Below are 23159 nucleotides of genomic sequence, written 5' to 3'. Positions count from 1 at the left end.
GCAGTCCAGAGCTGCAGCCAATCATGCACAGAATGTAGGGTAATCCAGAGTCTAATCTGGCAACCAGCAGTCCAGAGCTGCAGCCAATCATGCATAGAATGTAGGGTAATCCGGAGTCTAATCTGGCAACCAGCAGTCCAGAGCTGCAGCCAATCATGCACAGAACGTAGGGTAATCCGGAGTCTAATCTGGCAACCAGCAGTCTAGAGCTGCAGCCAATCATGCACAGAACGTAGGGCAATCCGGAGTCTAATCTGGCAACCAGCAGTCCAGAGCTGCAGCCAATCATGCACAGAACGTAGGGCAATCCGGAGTCTAATCTGGCAAACAGCAGTCCAGAGCTGCAGCCAATCATGCACAGAATGTAGGGCAATCCGGAGTCTAATCTGGCAACCAGCAGTCCAGAGCTGCAGCCAATCATGCACAGAACGTAGGGTAATCCGGAGTCTAATCTGGCAACCAGCAGTCCAGAGCTGCAGCCAATCATGCACAGAACGTAGGGCAATCCGGAGTCTAATCTGGCAACCAGCAGTCCAGAGCTGCAGCCAATCATGCACAGAATGTAGGGCAATCCGGAGTCTAATCTGGCAACCAGCAGTCCAGAGCTGCAGCCAATCATGCACAGAACGTAGGGCAATCCGGAGTCTAATCTGGCAACCAGCAGTCCAGAGCTGCAGCCAATCATGCACAGAACGTAGGGTAATCCAAAATCACGTCCAGGAGTGAAATAAGGAGCTGAGAAGATCGAGAAATAAGGGAACGCGAGTCCGTGATTGTGGCCCTGATGGCCACAGATCTCACAAACAATAAGAGGCCAAATGTAGGCCCCTGTCAGCGATTGCCGCGGATCCGTTAGGAGCAGAGATGATAAGGGATAATGAGGGATAATGAGAGTAGTGCTGCCGGGATGTTTCGGCACAATTTGCGGTGAGACAACTCACTATCCGCTGATCTGAACAAGCCCCAGAGACGACAAGTGACTCCCAGAGGGGTTTATATATTGATTTTTTTTTTTATAGATTTTCAACGTAAAATTGATTACATTGTATCTCCTTGTTTGTGCCACGGTTAGGACATTCTGGGAGTTGCAGTTCTCAGTTGCTGAAGTTGCTGACTTAAATTTATGGCTTCCTTGTCTTTTCATGGAATAATCCTACACACACTTTTTTGTTTTTTATTTTGTTACTTTAGCATCATCTGTTCCGTCTGCCTTATTTTCAAGTTCCTAACAATAGAATTTGGGAAAACATCAGAAAAAATACCGTGCTCCATTAAAAAAAAACTAAAAAACTTGTAAACTCCAACTTCTAAGACATTTTCTCTAGGCTTTTTAGTATCTACATTTTTGAACTTTCTAAGGCTATTTTCACATTTGCGTTTAAATCTGCAGGGTTTTAACGCATCCGCAAGTGGTGAAAAAAACGCATGTAAACGCGTACAAACGCTGCGTTTTTTAGACGCATGCGTTTTCGCATGCGGGTAAAAAAAGCAGCGTTTGTAAGCGTGTACATGCGTTTTTTCCTGCGTTTGCGCTTTTGGTACACATGAAGAGAAATTTCACAAGCTGGTTTATGTTCATTCTGCTTCACAAAAATCGGAATAAAAAGCAATCAAAAATGTCACGTGCCTGAAAATGTTACCAATAAAAATGTCCCGCAAAAAACAAGACTAAAATATGGAAAAATTGTAGCTCTCAAAATGTGGTAACGCAAAAAATATTTTTTGGAATAAAAAGCGTCTTTCAGTGTGTGACGGCTGCCAATCATAAAAATCCACTAGAAGACCCATTATAAATAGAAATCAAACCCCCTTCATCAACTCCTTAGGGAAAAATTAAAAAAAATTAAAAAAAAGTATTTATTTCCATTTTCCCATTAGGGTTAGGGTTTGGATCCCTTTTGGGTTAGGGTTTGGATCCCTTTGGGGTTAGGGTTAGGGTTTGGATCCCTTTAAGGTTAGGGTTAGGGTTTGGATCCCTTTGGGGTTAGGGTTAGGGTTTGGATCCCTTTGGGGTTAGGGTTTGGATTTCTTTGGGGTTAGGGCTAGGGTTAGGGTTTGGATCCCTTTGGGGTTAGGGTTTGGATTTCTTTGGGGTTAGGGCTAGGGTTAGGGTTTGGATCCCTTTGGGGTTAGGGCTATGGTTTGGATCCCTTTTGGCTTAGGGTTGGGGTTAGGGTTTGGATCCCTTTGGGGTTAGGGTTAGGGTTTGGATCCCTTTGGGGTTAGGGCTAGGGTTTGGATCCCTTTTGGCTTAGGGTTGGGGCTAGGGTTAGGGTTTGGATCCCTTTTGGCTTAGGGTTAGGGTTTGGATACCTTTATCACCTTGATGGTGGGGGGTTAGGGTTTGGATCCCTTTATCACCTTGATGGTGGGGGGTGGCTTATCAGTGTCTAGACTTGTTTTTCTCTATGAAAACGCATGCGTTCAAAAACGCAACCAAACGCATGTGTTAAAAACGCATGCGTTTACATAGACAGCAGTTTTTTTGACGCAATCGAACACATGCGTTTTTTTGCGGCAAAATAACGCCTCTAGAAATTACTACATGTTGCATTTCCGCGCCAAGCCGCAAGCGACAAAAAGACACATGCGTCGTCAAATGCGGCCAAACGCATACAAAAAAAAACACATGTGTTTTTAATGTTAAATATAGGAAAAGAAGACACATGCGTTTTTATGCGTTACAAACGCAGCGGCAAAAAACGCAAATGTGAAACCAGCCTAAGGCTTTCTTCACACACCAGTATTCTTGATCAGTATCTCATCAGTATCTCATCAGTATTTGTGTGCCAAAACCAAAGAGTATCCAAAACACAGAACAGGCGACAGTCCTCCAGTTAGTGTTTCCACTCCTGGTTTTGGCTACAAAGGCCTCGTTCACATGTTCAGTATTTGGTCAGTATATTACATCAGTATTTGTACCCAGGAGTGGTGATAATACAGAAGACGTGACGGGTTTCGATTATACGTCTCCTCTGATTGCTCCGCTCCTGGTTACAAATACTGATGTAGAATACTGACCGAATACTGAACGTGTCAATACGCTCTAAGGCTACTAAGAATGTGAAACGCTGTGTGTGAATTGAGCCTCTTTGTGTTTCTGCGCTCGCTTCACATATGAAGTTTCCAAGCGCTAAATGTTCAGGGTATCGGAGCAGCAGCAGTGCTGTGAATGTAAAGTCCTGTACTGACAATGTCCAGTGTCCACTGGTTGCCTCCGCTGTGAGTTTCTTATCTGCACCATGCTGTGATTATCTCTGTGGATTTCATCCTTTGCATTGCAATAAGTGAACTGTGTTAGATCCCCGCAGCTTTCCGGCAATGTTTTCTGCAGCGGTGTTTCCCAGTGTGGATTGGGCTGAAGCTTGAGGCCTGCAGCGGAAGGATTGGCGCTCGCCGCCCTTTTCCTACGTTCTCCGATCTGTGTGACCCATGGATCTCGTGGATGATGTGCAGATCCATCCATATTGCGGTTCTTCACATCGCGGACAGATTTCTGCTCTTCTTATGGATGAAAAGTTCATGTGCCGCAATCGCTTGACATTATACCCTGGAAAAAATATTTGGCAAGTGCGCTCGTCTCCTCATCTCTCCCCCCAGGAGCTCGCAGCTGGGAAAGTTCACTTCCTTTTCTCTCCTCATCCTCGGCCAGCTGACATTTTCCAAATAACAAGGTTCCCCTTTTCAGCTCTTCTCTCTCTGTGAAGTTTGAATGTCTTTTCAGAGGTGCAGGGCCGAGGTGGGGGAAGGGAGTACGGAATCGGCGCCACGAACGACCTTTTGAAAAGACCGCCAAGGGGCTAATTAAAACTGAACATGGATATATAATTCTGACGAGACAGTGAGGGGCATTGTGAAGCCCCCCGGCCCTTTTGTCTCAGTTGTGAGGAGCTTTTCTCTGTCTTTGGCACCAGAAGATGTCCGGAGTCGGCTGGCGATGCTTGAAAGTGTCATGGCAGATCCGTGCCTGCTCAGTCTCGTGGCTCCCAGAAAATGTGCTAATGCCGCTTTTCAGTCCACCAGAAGTTCTACATGGCAGCAAGGAGAATAGTGTATGTCAATGTAATTGCTGTCAGATTTCATCCTCCGCATGCTGCAGGAAGCTGACATTATTCATCTCAGCCGGGAGAGAACAAAGGAAAGTTCTCCATGTTCCAGATTCTTTCCAAAGTGCAAAAATACATAATGATTATTCTGCCTGGACTCCGAAAGAAATGTTACAAATGTTTCCAGCAGATGAGTGGTCCCTGACAAGCTGTCCACATGTGGGGCCCGGCTGGGGATCCGGCCCAAAATCACAGGAGGGCTTACCATCGCCCCTTAGGAAACTTTGTGCCCTTCCTGAGTGGTCGTGGCCTGCCCATCTAAGTCCAGCCTTACACGTAGAATAGAGACTTATGACCCCCGGGATACACAAACCCAGCCTCGCACTCCTGTCCCACCATTGACTCCTCCATCCCCTCCTCCAGATTCCTCCAGAGCTGGCTTATAGTGTGAAAGAACAAAATGATTGGGCATGTCGAAATTCTAATGCCCAACCGCTCTCACATTAGATACACTTGGGAGATTGGAGACTATTTATTTCCCAGGTTCATTGCATAAGATGAAGGAGAGAAGCCCTGACCTGTACCGTGGGGATGGTGGTGGCCTGGGCCTGCACCACTTGGCTTGGGGCAATTTTTAATCTTTGCTCGCACATTTCCACCGTTTGATATGACAAGAACAGTTCTGGCTCCTTCAGCAATTTTTAAAAATTACCCTCCTCTCAATCTTCCTCCTAAATTACCAGCGTGAAACGAGCAGGAAAAAATAAGATAAAACCACAAATCAATACAATATAACAATACACCGGACACAGATAATAGCACACATATCATCCATACAGCTCATATATACACTGTATGTATCACTGTCAGTCTTTAGAAGAGATGATCACACATTCCCCATCGCCAGGGTGTTCCCATCAGTACTCGGAGATATAGTGTGACCTGTCACATCATGGCCGGGTGTGTCGGCTGTGTCCTACATGACCGAGTGTGATGGCTGCATCTTACATGGCCGGGTGTGTCGGCTGCGTCCTACATGACCAGGTGTGTCGGCTGCGTCCTACATGGCCGGGTGTGTCGGCTGCGTCCTACATATCCAGGTGTGATGGCTGGGTCCTACATGGCCGGGTGTGTCGGCTGCGTCCTACATATCCAGGTGTGATGGCTGCGTCCTACATGGCAGGGTGTGTCGGCTGCGTCCTACATATCCAGGTGTGATGGCTGGGTCCTACATGGCCGGGTATGCCGGCTGCGTCCTACCTGGCCGGGTGTGACTACTGCGTCCTACATGGCCGGGTGTGTCGGCTGCGTCCTACATATCCAGGTGTGATGGCTGGGTCCTACATGGCCGGGTATGCCGGCTGCGTCCTACCTGGCCGGGTGTGACTACTGCGTCCTACATGGCCGGGTGTGTCGGCTGCGTCCTACATATCCAGGTGTGATGGCTGGGTCCTACATGGCCGGGTATGCCGGCTGCGTCCTACCTGGCCGGGTGTGACTACTGCGTCCTACATGGCCGGGTGTGTCGGCTGCGTCCTACATATCCAGGTGTGATGGCTGGGTCCTACATGGCCGGGTATGCCGGCTGCGTCCTACCTGGCCGGGTGTGACTACTGCGTCCTACATTGCCGGGTCTGTCGGCTGCGTCCTACATATCCAGGTGTGATGGCTGGGTCCTACATGGCCGGTGCACACACAGGTGTCCCCACTGAAGCAAAAGTCCTTGCCCCCCACGTCGTGTGCTGCTCAGTGTCCTCGGGCAGTGAGTGCAGATCGATAGTCCACAATGAGGGGAAGCAATGCATGATGACATTTCATTTAGGTCCTGTCAGGAGGAATGCTCCCTGCCGCGGCCGTCGCTTGTCGCCTCTGCTTTACTTCTTTCTCTGGAGTCTTGGCACTTATAGAACGGAGCACAAACATCAACATCGATATTCTGCCCCTGAAAAACCACAATGTAACGATTTATTTATTACACAGCTCAGGTTTTCATTGTGGTCTCCATGTTATATTTAATGCTTCTTTCTTCTATTTCAGAATCTCTAATTGATGTCAGAGAATAGAAATATTCTTGTTCATATTAAAAAGCCGAAAACTATTTCTGCCCCAAACTTGATATTATTTAAAAGTGACTACACCAGCAGAATAGTGAGTGCAGCTCTGGAGTATAATACAGGATGTAACTCAGGATCCGTAATGTATGTACACAGTGACTGCACCAGTAGAATAGTGAGCGCAGCTCTGGGGTATAATACAGGATGTAACTCAGGATCAGTAATGTATGTACACAGTGACTGCACCAGCAGAATAGTGAGTGCAGCTCTGGGGTATAATACAGGAGGTAACTCAGGATCAGTAATGTAATGTATGTACACAGTGACTGCACCAGCAGAATAGTGAGTGCAGCTCTGGAGGACAATCCTAAAATCTCCCAAGTTGTAATAACTCTTGACAGCTGAGTTTTTGCTACAATTGTCTCTAGACAATGCTGATTGCACTGATACATTGTAGCACATTTTCAGAACAGGAGAGATGGATGATTTATTTGGCTCACAGAGGATTGGAATGGAATTGAAGTGTAACAAATCCTCAGCTGTGAGAAGGTTTAGAACAGTATCAGATTTTAACCCCTTAATTTAAATAAGATTACGGTATTTCCATTTAGTTACAACAAGCAGATTTATTGAAGATGTGAAGAAGTTGAAACAGTCAATTCGAAAATGGCAGATGTATAATTCTGCTATGACTAAGACTTTTTTTTTTTTTTTTACAGAAGGCTTGAAAATGTGGGGGGAACCAAGTTGGTAAATTATCAACGTACTGATCAGAAGGGTCCGACCACTGGAGCCCCATCTATCCTGTAAACTGTGCATAGCCTCGTCTGACCAGAGAGTGAGTGTGCGCACCACCTGACTCATTGCCTGTGGACCCCCAAACATAGCCCTGCAGGCCCCTTCTCTTGGGATTGGTGGTGGTCCCAGCAGCCGGACCCCTCTGATAACATAACTTTCCAACCTGGTACCGACCCTTTAACCATTTAATTCTTGGTGGTCTTCCTGACTTCTCTCCTGTAGGTTTCTTCAATAACTAGCTGATGTAATCTGCTGCCATCTCTCCGGGTCCCTGGTGGGGGATTAATAATAATGGCAGAAATAGTTATTTTCATGGTTCTAGAAGAGTGTTGAAGTGAAAAATGCTGAAGAACCGATGGGGCCTTTGGTAAACAGCAACGTACGTTTCTCGCCCACAGGCCGCCTCTTGCTGGAAGTGAAAGAGTTACCCGTAGAATAGCTTTTTGCGCCCTGTATTTTCGGAGCAGATGTTCCGCCGTTCTTACAAAGCTCTAATTGAAATTAAAATGTGCCGATTTAACTGATGCGGCGTCTGAAACTTTAATTGGCATATAATAGCTCAGCCAATCTCATACCAATCAATGGCCGAGGAAAAAAAGACTAAGTGCTGTTTAATATATGTGGGACACGGATCTAGCCCGGCCGCCCCGTCCTCTCATCTCCGGAAGCCATTAAACAATGTCTATTCTTCCACCAGAGCGGCAGCGGCTCGGTCCACACAGTGGGAATCACTCCCCGGCAGGTTGGCCATTCGTGGGTGGATAGATCAGGCTCGGTGATAATTGCTTACATCATTAACATGTAGCTGCCATCAGTGGGATCTGATGAGTTATCACATACTCTGTATTATCACATGTCAGAAAACTTTTGTAAGGTTTGGGCACATTCTGTAGGGAAGCGTTTTGCAGTGGCCGGTACATGTGGGTGATGGCCACTAGAATGCACCCTCAAATCTGACATTAAAGGGTTCTTCAAGACTGCAAAACTGGCGATCCATACTATCAAACTAGTACCTGGAACTACATAGGGGCATTTAAAAAAGGGTCTGTGATTATGGGTACAGTCAGTATAGGGTGGGTGTGTGATTGTGGGTGCACTCATTGTAGTGTGGGTGTGTGATTATGGGTGCACTCATTGTAGGGTGGGTGTGTGATTATGGGTGCACTCATTGTACGGTGGGTGTGTGATTATGGGTGCACTCATTGTACGGTGGGTGTGTGATTATGGGTGCACTCATTGTACGGTGGGTGTGTGATTGTGGGTGCACTCTTTGTAGGGCAGGTGTGTGATTATGGGTACACCCGTTGTAGAGAAGGTGTGTGATTATGGGTACACCCGTTGTAGAGCGGGTGTGTGATTATAGGTACACCCGTTGTAGAGAAGGTGTGTGATTATGGGTACACCCGTTGTAGAGCGGGTGTGTGATTATGGGTACACCCGTTGTAGAGCAGGTGTGTGATTATGGGTACACCCGTTGTAGAGCAGGTGTGTGATTATGGGTACACCCGTTGTAGGGCGGGTGTGTGATTATAGGTACACCCGTTGTAACATAGTAACATAGTTAGTAAGGCCGAAAAAAGACATTTGTCCATCCAGTTCAGCCTATATTCCATCATAATAAATCCCCAGATCTACGTCCTTCTACAGAACCTAATTGTATGATACAATATTGTTCTGCTCCAGGAAGATATCCAGGCCTCTCTTGAACCCCTCGACTGAGTTCGCCATCACCACCTCCTCAGGCAAGCAATTCCAGATTCTCACTGCCCTAACAGTAAAGAATCCTCTTCTATGTTGGTGGAAAAACCTTCTCTCCTCCAGACGCAAAGAATGCCCCCTTGTGCCCGTCACCTTCCTTGGTATAAACAGATCCTCAGCGAGATATTTGTATTGTCCCCTTGTATACTTATACATGGTTATTAGATCGCCCCTCAGTCGTCTTTTTTCTAGACTAAATAATCCTAATTTCGCTAATCTATCTGGGTATTGTAGGGCAGGTGTGTGATTATGGGTGCACTCATTGTACGGTGGGTGTGTGATTATGGGTGCATTCATTGTACGGTGGGTGTGTGATTATGGGTGCACTCATTGTACGGTGGGTGTGTGATTGTGGGTGCACTCTTTGTAGGGCAGGTGTGTGATTATAGGTACACCCGTTGTAGAGCGGGTGTGTGATTATAGGTACACCCGTTGTAGAGCAGGTGTGTGATTATGGGTACACCCGTTGTAGGGCGGGTGTGTGATTATAGGTATACCCGTTGTAGGGCAGGTGTGTGATTATGGGTACACCCGTTGTAGGGCAGGTGTGTGATTATGGGTACACCCGTTGTAGGGCGAGTGTGTGATTATAGGTACACCCGTTGTAGGGCGAGTGTGTGATTATAGGTACACCCGTTGTAGGGCGGGTGTGTGATTATAGGTACACCCGTTGTAGGGCGGGTGTGTGATTATAGGTACACCCGTTGTAGGGCAGGTGTGTGATTATGGGTACACCCGTTGTAGGGCAGATGTGTGATTATGGGTGCTGTATGCATAAGGTCTATCACAATTTCCTCTCGGCAGCCATTGATCCACTCAAACACTCGGGTCAATTAAAATCCTATTATGAAATATTCTTACAATTTGTGTCACTTTCAGCATTGGGCATAAATAAGCCTCTAACAATGCAGCACGGAGTCCTATAGAGAGCGGCACAACGCAGCATCCATCAATGTATCAATAATAAAGTCATTATATCATCAGCCTCGTTAACAAACGAGCCAATTGTACTTTACAAAGCGGCCGACATCAGAGAGCGCATCTTACATTTTCCTGAATGTCACCGAAAATAGGAATGTGAAGGGACGGCCGTTTAGCAGAGCTGTAATCTCTGTCCATAACCATTAATTCAGCCGAGTACATAAAGATTTCACTTAATATCCGTGACATGAGTGAATGTGGAGATGGGAGATGAAGTGACGGCAATCTCTGGGGCTGCAGTCTCCAACCTCAGTCACTCCGAATGCTGCAAAACTACTCCCAGCTCATTCTGACGGGCATACTGTCAGCGCATGCTGAGACTTGTAGTTTGCAACTGATGTCGAACCACAAGTTGGAGATCACTGCCCTGGAGACCAAAATTGGAAACCTCGACTCATCTCATTTTAGAAAATACCTGCATTCCCCTTGAACGTGAGCTCTTGGGTCAGGTTTTATTTTGATCTTGTAAGTTTAGCCTAGCGGTATATTGTATAGCGGTATATATCTATCCAGCCAGCTCCCCTGCGCTGTCTGTCTATGAAGTGCACATAATTACGTCACCCAGCTTTCCACACAGACTTTCCTCTGCTCCTAGCATTCTCATGGTATGCTTTTCAGCTAACCCCAGCTTACCCTGTGTTATTTATGACCTTGTTTACTCAGGCCTGATTGTATGCATCTGGTCCACCCTTAATTCTCTGACCAAGATGAGCAGAGACCACTCCTCTCTGCTTCACACCTGAACGCACTTAGTTTGCCATATATTGCATAGTATAAGTCTGCATGGACTTCAGTCTGCAGTGTGATCCCTTAGAAGTGTGTCCTTAAAAGTGTGGATTACACTAGAATTAAAACCTGAATTGAACCTGAAGGGAACTGGCCACAGTCTTTGAAAAGAATGTTTCTGTTTGTTTTCACTTTCACCCCTATAATCCTTCACTTTCTGCTACCTCCCCTGATCCCTACACCAAGTAAGGAACTGTTCATCTCCTCTTCAATCCTCCCCATCCATCTCACCTCCTCCTCAGAACTGTTCCTTAACATACAATCCTCTATCTCCAAGCACAGACAGCCCCCTCACGCCCTCTCCTGCTCCCACCTGCTAACACTTTCTCTGCTCCTTCTTACTGCTGGTGATATCTCTCCAAATCCTGGTCCTCCTCACCATATTCCCACAGTCATTTCTACCTCCCATCCACGCTCTATCACAACCTTCCGTAACCTCTCTAACCTTATACCCATTCACCCAGCCCCCGCTTCCCCAGTCCCACTAACGGGAGCTCTGTGGAACGCTCGCTCTGTCTGCAACAAGCTCTCCTACATCCATGATCTCTTTGTTACTACCAAACTTTCCTTCCTCGCCATCACCGAAACCTGGCTCACCCCCTCTGACTCAGTCTCCCCTGCTGCACTCTCTTACGGTGGCTTCCACCTTTCCCACACACCCCGCCCCAGCAGCAGACATGGTGGAGGAGTTGGTTTTCTCCTGTCAGATAACTGCTCCTTCACCCCAATCCCACTGCCACCCTCTGTTACCCTCCCTTCCTTTGAGGTGCACTCTATGCGCATCTATTCCCCCACCAACCTCCAACTGGCTGTCATTTACCGCCCCCCAGGGCCAGCCACCATCTTCTTTGACCACTTCACCACCTGGCTACTTCATTTCCTTTCTGCGGACATCCCCACTATCGTCATGGGCGACTTCAACATACCCATTGACACTTCCCTCTCAGCTGCCACTAAACTTCTATCTCTCACTTCCTCCTTCGGCCTCACTCAATGGTCTTCTGCAGCCACTCACAAAGACGGTCACACACTGGACCTCATCTTCACCCGCCTCTGCTCTCTATCTAACCTCTCTAACTCACCTCTTCCACTCTCTGACCACAACTTTCTCACATTCTCATCTCTCTCCACTCCATGTCTACAATCCCCACCCCACAAACTTTCACACCCTCGCAGAAATATTAAACATCTTGACCTACATTCATTCTCTGAATCCCTCCTCCCCCTCACAAGCATAAGTTCCATACACAATGCGGATGACGCTGCTACTCTATATAACACCACAATAGCTGTAGCTTTGGAATCTGCTGCCCCACTTACACATACCAAAGCTCGCAAAATCAACAGACAGCCCTGGCACACCAGCCTGACCAAAGAACTTAGGCGAGCTTCCAGGGCTGCTGAGCGCAGATGGAAAAGATCCCACTCTATCGAGCACTTCATCGCATTCAAACAGTCCCTCACTACTTTCAAGACCACACTTGCCACAGCTAAACAAACCTACTTCTCATCTCTCATATCCTCCCTGTCTCACAACCCTAAACAGTTATTCAACACCTTCAATTCTCTCCTCCGTCCCCCAGCACCTCCTCCCTCCCCACTTATCTCTGCTGAAGACTTTGCCTCATTTTTCAAGCAGAAGATTGATAGCATTAGAGACAGTTTTGGTCAACAACCCCCAGAGCTCTTCCTCCCGATTTCCCAGCCCTCCACCTCCAAAACCAACTTCTCCACCATTACAGAAGATCGACTCTCCACTCTACTCTAAAGATCGCATCTCACCACCTGTGCACTTGACCCGCTCCCATCCCACCTCATCCCAAACCTCTCCACAATCTTCATCCCAACCCTAACCCATCTCTTCAACTTATCTCTAACAACTGGTGTTTTCCCCTCAAGCTTTAAACATGCCTCCATCACACCTATCCTCAAAAAGCCCTCTCTTGACCCATCCTCTGTATCTAGCTATCGCCCTATATCACTTCTCCCCTATGCCTCCAAACTACTGGAACAACACGTCTACCTTGAACTGTCCTCCCATCTCTCTTCCTGCTCCCTCTTTGACCGCCTACAATCTGGCTTCCGGTCACACCATTCCACCGAAACTGCCCTAACTAAAGTCACCAATGACCTCTTAACCGCCAAGAGCAAGCGACACTACTCTGTCCTCCTCCTCCTGGACCTGTCCTCTGCCTTTGGCACAGTGGACCATTCCCTATTATTACAAACCCTCTCATCCCTTGGCATCGCAGACTTGGCCCTATCCTGGATCTCATCATACCTAACAGACCGGACATTCAGCGTCTCCCACTCACACACCACCTCCTCACCTCGCCCTCTATCTGTCGGAGTCCCACAAGGTTCAGTCCTTGGGCCCTTGCTCTTCTCCATTTACACCTTTGGCCTGGGACAGCTCATAGAATCTCATGGCTTTCAGTATCACCTCTATGCTGACGACACACAGATCTACATCTCTGGACCAGATATCACCTCCCTTCTAACCAGAATCCCTCAATGTCTGTCCACTATTTCATCCTTCTTCTCCGCTAGATTTCTGAAACTTAACATGGACAAAACAGAATTCATCATCTTTCCCCCATCTCACGCGACCCCCCCAACGAACCTATCCATTACAGTAAATGGCTGCCCACTCTCCCCAGTCCCACAAGCTCGCTGCCTCGGGGTAATCCTTGACGCTGATCTCTCCTTCAAACCACATATCCAAGCCCTTTCCACTTCCTGCCGACTGCAACTCAAAAATATTTCACGAATCCGTTCATTCCTCAACCATGAATCTGCAAAAACCCTAGTCCATGCCCTCATCATCTCTCGCCTTGACTACGGCAACCTCCTGCTCTGTGGCCTCCCCGCTAACACTCTCGCACCCCTCCAATCTATTCTAAACTTTGCTGCCCGACTAATCCACCTGTCCCCCTGCTATTCCCCGGCCTCTCCCCTCTGTCAATCCCTTCACTGGCTCCCCATTGCCCAGAGACTCCACTACAAAACCATAACCATGATGTACAAAGCCATCCACAACCTGTCTCCTCCATACATCTGTGACCTCGTCTCCCGGTACTTACCTACCCGCAACCTCCGATCCTCACAAGATCTCCTTCTCTACTCCCCTCTTATCTCCTCTTCCCACAATCGTATACAAGATTTCTCTCGCGTATCACCCCTACTCTGGAACCCTCTACCACAACACATCAGACTCTCGCCTACCATCGAAACCTTCAAAAAGAACCTGAAGACCCACCTCTTCAGACAAGCCTACAACCTGCAGTAACCACCGATCGACCAAACCGCTGCATGACCATCTCTACCCTACCTACTGTATCCTCACCCATCCCTTGTAGATTGTGAGCCTTCGCGGGCAGGGTCCTCATTCCTCCTGTACCAGTTATGACTTGTATTGTTTAAGATTATTGTACTTGTTTTCATTATGTATACCCCTCCTCACATGTAAAGCGCCATGGAATAAATGGCGCTATAACAATAAATAATAATAATAATAATATTGGCTTTCTGCATAAACCATGGACTGACATAAATGTCTTGTATTCCTCTTTGTGAGCTGATACTGTATTACTTTATATCTTTTGCTCCAGTCACCTCTAGAGCTGCACGCACTATTCTGCTGTTACATTATGTGTTTTTCTCCAGTCAAGGAACCAGGAGGATTATTGATTCATGTGGCTGGAGCAAAATATTAAGGAACCCCTTCTCCTCCTCTTCCTCCTCCTCATTTTCTTCCTCCTTCTCATTTTCCTCCTCTTCCTCCTTCTCATTTTCCTCCTCTTCCTCCGCCTCCCATCACAATGTTTCTCCTCTTTATATATCGCACTCATCATATTATACAGCGCTGTGCGCTTACAATTGCTCATATTCTATCCAGATAATCCTTCTCTTTTCTCTGCTTTTTGTAGAAACAGGAAGTCTCGTCCCTGCATTTATCATTCCCCCCTTCACCTCCTGACCCAGCTGCTCCCTCCTCCGCTCCCCAGGACTTTTACAGTGATGACTCATGCAGGAAAATTGACCTCCTGATTGTACATAGAGCTTAGTTATTACTCGCGTGATGTCATAGATCTAATGGAAAAGAGAAAAATCATCTGGGTAGAAATGAAAAATGAGCAATTGTAAGTGCACAGCGCTGTATAATATGATGACTGCAATATATAAAGAGGACACTGTAATGGGAGGAAGAGGAGGAGCAGGAGAAGTGAGGAGGATGACGATGCGGAGGTGGGCTTATTTAAGGTGAGAAGTGATGTCATGTATGGAGCTGATTGCTTGTGACCAGAGAGCAGCCATGTTTTTTCTGGCACCGGTCTGGGGCGCGGGCTCAGGGCGGCGGTACGTGATCCTTTTCTATGTGGGCCCCGTAGTGAGGTGGCGCTCTGGTCGCTGTGCACTCGTCTACGCCGTCCGCGGCTGCAGTTTACAGATCACCATCCCCTGTTGTCTTCAGATGCGTCATTGTGGCGAGCCGGAGTCCGCTTGTGTTCCAGCTTTACTGAGCGAGAAAAAAAGACGACGAAAAAGGAAAAATGTTATAAGGAAAAGTAATAAAGCATCTTGTGGGTTTAAGGCCAAGACCTGCTGGTGTCTGCTCTGCGCTGATAGTCCCTGGCCCTGTGGAGAGCTGCAGAGATCAAAGCCGTCGCTGTTCCTAAGGCGACAGGAGCCGCCATGTTCCGGCCAGCTGTTCATTTAGAGAAGGGCGGCATTATCTGTCCTTCAGGGACCCCGGTTCCAATTTATCAGGCAGAGATTACAGTTCTGTATACTGTACACTCACTTCATTAATTCCTTTATCCCGGAGTTACCGGCCATCGCTCACGGCAGGAGCCAGCGGCCGACCAATCATATTTCCCATCCAGGAAAGTGGAGAACTATTAATATTCCAGCCGAGCGCCCGAGCTGAATGGATGAAGCAAGGCGCGGAGAAGAGGCTCATTCATGTTAATGCTAATAAATCACCAGCAAAGTGCCAGGGTCCAGAAATGTCACCTCCTAGGGGGCCGTATATGAGGGGCTGTACGGTCTGGGCCTGAAGTGCGGGCCCTCGCCATCATCTAAGGAAGCTCCTATTACTGCCGGCGCCGACCCTCAGATGACTGCTTTATAGATGTGTTACAAAATGTATCTGTATGTTATACTGCAGAGATGATACATTGTATCCAATACATAAAACCCTGCATGACATTATACCTGAGGAAGACTCTTAAGAAGTCGAAACCGGTTGTATATTAGTTTGAAATAAAAATCATCCTTGAATCAGAATATCGAGTTCCATCATCATGCTTCAGGAGCGCATATTGCTGGGAAAAATATTCACAAAGTGTTAAAACCCAACAAACAAGGTCCCAAAGTCATCAACACGTCAGTAGTCGTAGGTAACCGAGATCAGCCTCAACGTATAACAAAGACCAACAAGAAGAAAAAGGAGGCACGAAAGGGATAAATATATCAATATACCAAGGTTAGTAAATAGGAAGCCGAAACGCTCTTTTGTGGCAAGGAACTATCGCAGGGCGCGTGGATGTGCCTGTCCTGTGGCATAAAAAAAGCCACAAATTTCAGTGCCGTTTTTTTTTTGCACAAAAATTTGGATCTTGATGTGACTTTTGCCATTTTTATAAAGAAGGTGGGATAAACGAGGCGATCAGGTGCCGATCACTGGACAAAAGTTACTACACAATGTGAACCAAAATGCGCCAGATTTGGGGGGAACTTTTCACCAAATTCAGTGCACATTGAGAGCAGTAACTCTGCACCAGAGCATCTTCTGCTGGTAACACTTTTTTTGTGGCCTGATCTGGGGTGTTTCACCTCCAGCGTACATCACTCTGTGACACGTAAGTTTTCCTGTGTGTACATGAAGAATATTTTCTTTCCATTTATTTGACCTGTATTCTGCATTTTTTCACCACATTTTCCATCTGCAGACTCTCTCATTTTCAGCTGTCTCTCTCTGAGTTAGTGGGGGAGACCAGCTGCAATGATACATCTCATACACAGCACACACAGAGGGATTACTCTCTCCTGTCTCTACATCGTGCATGTTTAAATGCAGAAGTACATTGGAGGATATAACCGAGCAGAACTGAGCTGTATTGCTGGGAATCCAGCACTGCAGTGAAATATAACTGTTGCATAAAGCTGCAGCACTCGGTCCTTATCTAGAACTGTGTTCAGTTCTCCTCGCTTTCCACGTGTAAACTTACACCTGGCCGTCTGTCTTGCTTTGGTCAAGACAAACTTTAGGAGAATTTCAGAGTGAATGATGAGTTCTGGAGGCAAAGGAAAAATGTCTCAGAAATGGAGAAAGAAACACAATTTTCTGTTTTATATTGTAGTTTTGTATATTCCCTTGTACCAGTGATTCACATTATGTGTTGTGCGGACAGTGACCATTGTAGTCTTGTTGCCCCACAGTGTCTTCTGATTTATTCATACTGCGGGGCTGGGATTCATGGACATGCACAGTGCATATCTTCGCCTCTCACTCATCTCCTTCTGCCTTCTTCAGACTGTGCGGCGTCAGCTGATCCCTAATCACCGTGGAATGCAATTAGGGATCTCGGTCAGCGTGGCCGTACAGGCGCAGTCAGCCTGACATCAAATGATGTCAGAAGACGGGCAGCGCTAACTGCGCATTCCCAAGGGATAACATAACAGCGCAGGCTCCGGGACAGATTCAAACAACGTTGAGGAGGCGGCGCCGGCGCCAAGGGGGCATGAGTGACGGCTGTGCTGCGTCTGATTAGGAAGGAAAGTCCCGCCTCCCGGACGGTTTCACGGTATGAGGGGGCACATTTTATAAGTGTTTATTTCAGCGTGTGCAAGGAGCATTTCTAAAAGAGCCAACTTGTCTAAATGCAGCATTAGTACTGCAAAAGGTGGCTCTTTTAGTTACAAATGCCTGGGTGGGGGGGAGACAGGTTCCCTTTAAGGCTCATGGAAGAAGGAGAGGAAGAAAGGAAATCACAAAAGTAAAACTGTCTGCATCCTTAAAGTGCCCTGTGATCAGGATTGTGCTCAGTGACTACAGAAAATGTCATGTCGGTGCCGTTATAATGATTACACTGATACCTGTCAGCATTATTGTGCTCAGTGACTACAGACAGTGTCAGGTCGGTACCGTTATACTGATTACACTGATACCTGTGATCAGGATTGTGCTCAGCGACTACAGACGGCACGAACCTGACGCTGTCTGTAGTCACTGAGCACAATCCTGATCACAGGTATCAGTGTAATCAGTATAACGGCACCGACCTGACACTGTCTGTAGTCACTGAGCACAATCCTGATCACAGGTATCAGTGTAATCAGTATAACGGTACTGACCTGACACTGTCTGTAGTCACTGAGCACAATCCTGATCACAGGTATCAGTGTAATCAGTATAACTGCACCGACCTGACACTGTCTGTAGTCACTGAGCACAATTCTGATCACAGGTATCCGTGTAATCAGTATAACGGCACCGACCTGACACTGTCTGTAGTCACTGAGCACAATCCTGATCACAGGTATCAGTGTAATCAGTATAACGGCACCGACCTGACACTGTCTGTAGTCACTGAGCACAATCCTGATCACAGGTATCAGTGTAATCAGTATAACGGCACCGACCTGACACTGTCTGTAGTCACTGAGCACAATCCTGATCACAGGTATCAGTGTAATCAGTATAACGGTGCCAACCTGACACTGTCTGTAGTCACTGAGCACAATCCTGCTGACGGGCACTTTAAGGGGTCAGTTGTAGTACGCAGATAATGGGGGGCAGTTATTATCATGAAGTAATTTCTATTGATTTCCCAGTAATCTGTGTGACATCCGTGGTCTTGGCTCAGGAGTGCACCAGCCGCATGGCAGTGTATCGCCCGATAAACACCTGTGACTCCGGCCCTGGACGCCCCTGACTGAGACCCCCATCTCCGGCTGGTGGATCTGCTGTAACTTTCTCCAGACCATTACTGACCTACTTGTCAGCGACTTCTCTGAATCCCTGGCCTCAGCTGCCATCACCCTCCAGAACCTGCGGCGCCCCTTATCTTCTGAGCACTTGGCCGGACCCTCAGGTGCACTAAAGATTAACAAGGTTTAGTAAATCTCGTCATGAATAAAACACTACGGACATTTCTGCCGGGAGCCGGGCAGGTGATGCGAATTTTAAGTTCAGCTCTTGCTGCCACTGATTAATATTAAATCTTTGTTTTTGCCGCGGTCGGGGCCCCAGGGCGCTGGAATTAGCCCATAAGATCTCAGTGACAGGAGCTAATTATTCCTGTATTCTGCTTTATTCCATCATGTGTCTTGGCAGAGTCAACCCAGGAATATTGCCAGGATCATCAGAACATATGGATGAGCTGTCAGTATACGGGTCACCGCCACCGGTGCAATATGGGCGCGAAAGGGCAAATAAGGGTCGGTTCCTCCTGCTGTGCCAGCGCCGCGCGTGTTTACACCCTGTAGATGGGAAAAGTCTCATTATGCATTGTAATTGTGCTATTAATTAATCCAGTCACTGCTGAGAATTTTCTGTGCTCGTCCTGAATTGATTTCTTTTAATCCAGTCACATCCAGAGCTGCGCTCACTGCCTTGTTGTAACAGCCTGACCAATTCGCTGCAGGGCAAATCGTTGTCTTTCCCTGTGATTTCCAGCGTGAGAGCGATGGCATGGATCAGGAGAAATAGATCTTTGTACCTTGTTAGCCAGTAGATAGACAGATACTACAATTTGAGAGTCCCTTATTTTTATCTAAAATATGTGACAAAAATCAAGACAGGGTTAATGCTGAAACTCCATGGAGGCTCCCAACACAGGAAGATGGTGGGATTTGTGGAAAAGCTGTTCCTCTAGGGTGGGAGAAGAGGGATGTAGGGCGTCATAACCCCGGGCACAGTCGGGGATTTCTGGATTAGCGGCCACTCTGAGGAGGTAGGAGGGGATGTAGGGCGCCATAACCCCACACACACTCTGTTATTTCTGGAATAACGGCTCCTCCATTGCGTGAGTAAGGGGATGTAGTGCGTCATAACCTCGGGCACAGTCTGGAATTTTTGGAAAAGCAGCTCCTATGGGGCGGGAGAAGGGGATGTAGGGCGTCATAACGCTGGGCACAGTCCGGGATTCCTGGATTAGCAGCTCCTCTGGGGTGGGAGAAGGGGATGTAGGGCGCTATTACTATGGGCACAGTCTGGTATTTCTGGATTAGCAGCTCCTATAGGGCGGGAGAAGGGGATGTAGGGCTCCATAACTGTGGGCACAGTCTGGGATTCCTGGATTAGCAGCTCCTATGGGGCAGGAGAAGGGGATGTAGGGCGCCATAACTGTGGGCACAGTCTGGGATTCCTGGAATAGCAGCTCTGGGGCAGGAGAAGGGGGATGTAAGGCATCATAACCCCGGGCACAGTCTGGCATTTCTGGATTAGCAGCTCCTATGGGGCGGGAGAAGGGGGATGTAAGGCATCATAACCCCGGGCACAGTCTAGGATATCTGGATTAGCAGCTCCTCAGGGGCGGGAGAAGGGGGATGTAGGGCGCCATAACTGTGGGCACAGTCTGGCATTTCTAGATTAGCAGCTCTTCTGGGGCAGGAGAAGGGGATGTAGGGCGCCATAACTGTGGGCACAGTCTGGGATTCCTGGAATAGCAGCTCTGGGGCAGGAGAAGGGGGATGTAAGGCATCATAACCCCGGGCACAGTCTGGCATTTCTGGATTAGCAGCTCCTCTGGGGCGGGAGAAGGGGGATGTAGGGCGCCATAACTGTGGGCACAGTCTGGGATTTCTGGATTAGCAGCTCCTCTGGGGCGGGAGAAGGGGGATGTAGGGCGCCATAACTGTGGGCACAGTCTGGGATTCCTGGAATAGCAGCTCTGGGGCAGGAGAAGGGGGATGTAAGGCATCATAACCCCGGGCACAGTCTGGCATTTCTGGATTAGCAGCTCCTCTGCGGCAGGAGAAGGGGGATGTAGGGCGCCATAACTGTGGGCACAGTCTGGCATTTCTGGATTAGCAGCTCTTCTGGGGCGGGAGAAGGGGGATGTAGGGCGCCATAACTGTGGGCACAGTCTGGGATTTCCGCTGTTCTGCTGCTTTCTCTTGTAGGAAAGGCTTGTAATAATACTGTTACTGTGTTGGTTGATGGAGTGGAGTAATAGTAAAAGATTCAATAACTCCTCGACTATGTTGAAATTACTCTTTAAGGAGGATCTATAGGTTATTGGAAAAACCAACATAAGATGACAGTAGATTAAATTCTAGGATGTTTCTAGGATTCTCTTCATTAGCAATTCAGATTATTTCCAGAGTATTTCAGGGACACAGGTTTTACTTTAATTGTTCCAGAGTGAGGGCAAAATCTGGTGATATTTTCTTCTATGGGAGATATCAACTCACAAATAGGGTGAAGTAATCAATGCATCCAAATGGCCAGTGAAATGCAGATGTGCATACATTTTCCCCACCTCCTACAGGAACTAATCTTACATGATCTTTTTATAACACCATTTAACATGAAGGTAACAGCTCAGATCTCTCCTGTGTTTCCATGCTGCACAGTCTCTTCCTATAAAGTGCTATCTCCCGGGCAGAAGCACCAAGTCTCACACATCTGTCAGTATAGTGAGACAGCAGAGATCCCCACTGTCAGCCGACTCTAGACTTTGTCTTAATCGGCCAAGTTTTTCACTTCTCAAGTAAACTGGAAATTTTTGAGTTTCCTAATTTTGCCTGTTTTACATTTTGGTCACATTTTTGCTTCATGAAGTTTTCCAAGAGGTGATAGGTCTCAATTAAGTGTCCTATGGGTGTTTCTTCCACAGTAAAGTGCCAAAGAATGCTGAATGATGTGGGTGATGATGGGGAGGATGCCAGGGAGCTCGGGTCACCCGACGGCTGAAGGAATCCACACAGGACTCCTGGAGAGCATTTGTGTAGAGCGCCAGAGCTGTTATATGTCTTTTTCTATGGTATTCTGGTTCACTGTTGCTGCTAATGGCTGTGTCCTGAAATGTCTCTTGAGACCCCACATTGCGGCTTAGGGTGGTCAGAACTCATTATGGGTTCCCTTTAACTCTGCAGTCTGAGTGCAGCTCTGGTCTGTGCCCACATAGTGAAGCTTAGCGATGGTTGGGATTGTCGGTGCCCTCTGATCAGGAACTTTAGCTGGAGAATTCATCAATTTAATGCTTCCACATAAAATAAAGCCAGTGCAGCAGCGGAGTCATAAAGACGCAATTAATAGTCGTCCGTTAATGTGTCATTGTACATTTTGTAATGAGCAAATCTCGGGCAGCAAACAGCGGTTCACGCCAGTCACATGATGTGCGGAGTCCTGTAACGTGCAGCCCTCTTATAAATCCTCATTATCGCTGATGACACCGCAGATCGCGCATACACCACTACAGTACCTGAGCCGCTATCACCGCTTCATGCCGATGTGCAGTCTCTTCAATCCAAAGGCCACGTTCACACGGTCAGTATTTGACATCAGTATTTGTAGCCAAAAAGTATCATAGAGATGCGTCATGCCTTCTGCATTATCATCCACTGCTGGCTACAGATACTGATGTAAATTACTGACCGTGTGAACGAGGCCTTAATCTGTAACATTATAAACTTTCTGTGCCATTTTATTATTTCAAGATGTTTTCTTGCTGTAAATGAATGGAGATTTGAAGGTCGGGGTCACACATCTGCTTGGTGGTCTGCACTTGGCCGGCTGTCGGTCTCCTCATCTCACATTGACAGTCTAATAGATGGAGCTGTCGATTTTAGGTGAAGAGATGCAGGGCAATCCAGGCGTTGGGTCAGGAGACACGGATTGGTGATAATTCTGTTACGTTTCTATGTTCCTTTAGTGTCCAGTGTAGACAGTGGTGACCTGAGCTCCTGTGTCACCTGCACGGACACATTGTATGTATATTACACTGGACACACTGTAACAAGCCCTCAGCTGTGACGGCCTGATCAGGGCCATTTCTCAGTTCCCATTCAATGGCAGCACGCAGAGATCTTGGATAGTTGCATGATACTCCATGTTACAATGAGCGGGAGATGTCACCTAATTGCTCCTTTATCTTTATTTTTCAGATCTTGGTCTAACCCTGGGATTTATGTCAAAGGACAAGTTCCGCAAGATGTCAGAAAGTAAGTTGCCTGTGCGTCCCTTGGAGTCGCCGTCCGTCCCTTCCCCCAGCTTCTTCAGCTCCTAACAAGAAAAATTGGAGATGTTTTCATTTCATGTGTTAATTTCTGGAACTTTTCACACGAGTCTTCACTTGGCTTCCAGACGGAAAAAAGACATTTACTCCTCGTCTAAATGTAGAAATTGCCAAGAATCTTCTTTCTAAAAAACGTTTCTCCGAACAAACAACCTCAGATGAGTGAGAGGAGCTGTGAGACGCGAGAACATGAGAAAAGTAGAAAAAGTAATTTTCTTTCTGTGGTTGGAGATTGCGAGCTGCAGCTCCTCTGTCCCTATGACAACACTTACTGGGCTCTGCTCTGGTGATGTAGCCTAAGGCCGGCATTACACTCGGCGTATGAAAATACGGTCCGTTTTGTACGGCCGTAATAAGCAGTAATTGTCCCAAAACACTGTTCCATATTCAATGCGAGGATGCGATTTTTTTCCGCACAAATTTATCCGTGTGTCATCCGTATGGCTTCCGTACGGCGATTTTTTTTCTCTCTCGCAGGCTTGCAAAAT

The 23159-nt window shown here is 47.3% G+C and overlaps 1 protein-coding gene across 4 annotated transcripts in view; it reads left to right on the top strand.

The window, feature by feature from the left end:
* KIRREL3 (kirre like nephrin family adhesion molecule 3) overlaps positions 1–23159 on the top strand; it is an 800965-nt gene that overhangs the window by 472007 nt on the left and 305799 nt on the right. For all 4 annotated transcript variants that reach the window (XM_069742736.1, XM_069742735.1, XM_069742732.1 and 1 more), the window contains exon 2: positions 22541–22597. In XM_069742736.1, the coding sequence (XP_069598837.1) occupies positions 22541–22597 (57 nt within the window). The remainder of the gene's footprint in view (positions 1–22540; positions 22598–23159) is intronic.

Source organism: Ranitomeya imitator, chromosome 10, assembly GCF_032444005.1.
Source record: "Ranitomeya imitator isolate aRanImi1 chromosome 10, aRanImi1.pri, whole genome shotgun sequence".
Lineage (NCBI taxonomy): Eukaryota > Metazoa > Chordata > Amphibia > Anura > Dendrobatidae > Ranitomeya > Ranitomeya imitator.
Note: the sequence above shows the minus strand (reverse complement) of the source record. Positions and strands in the feature narration are given on the sequence as shown.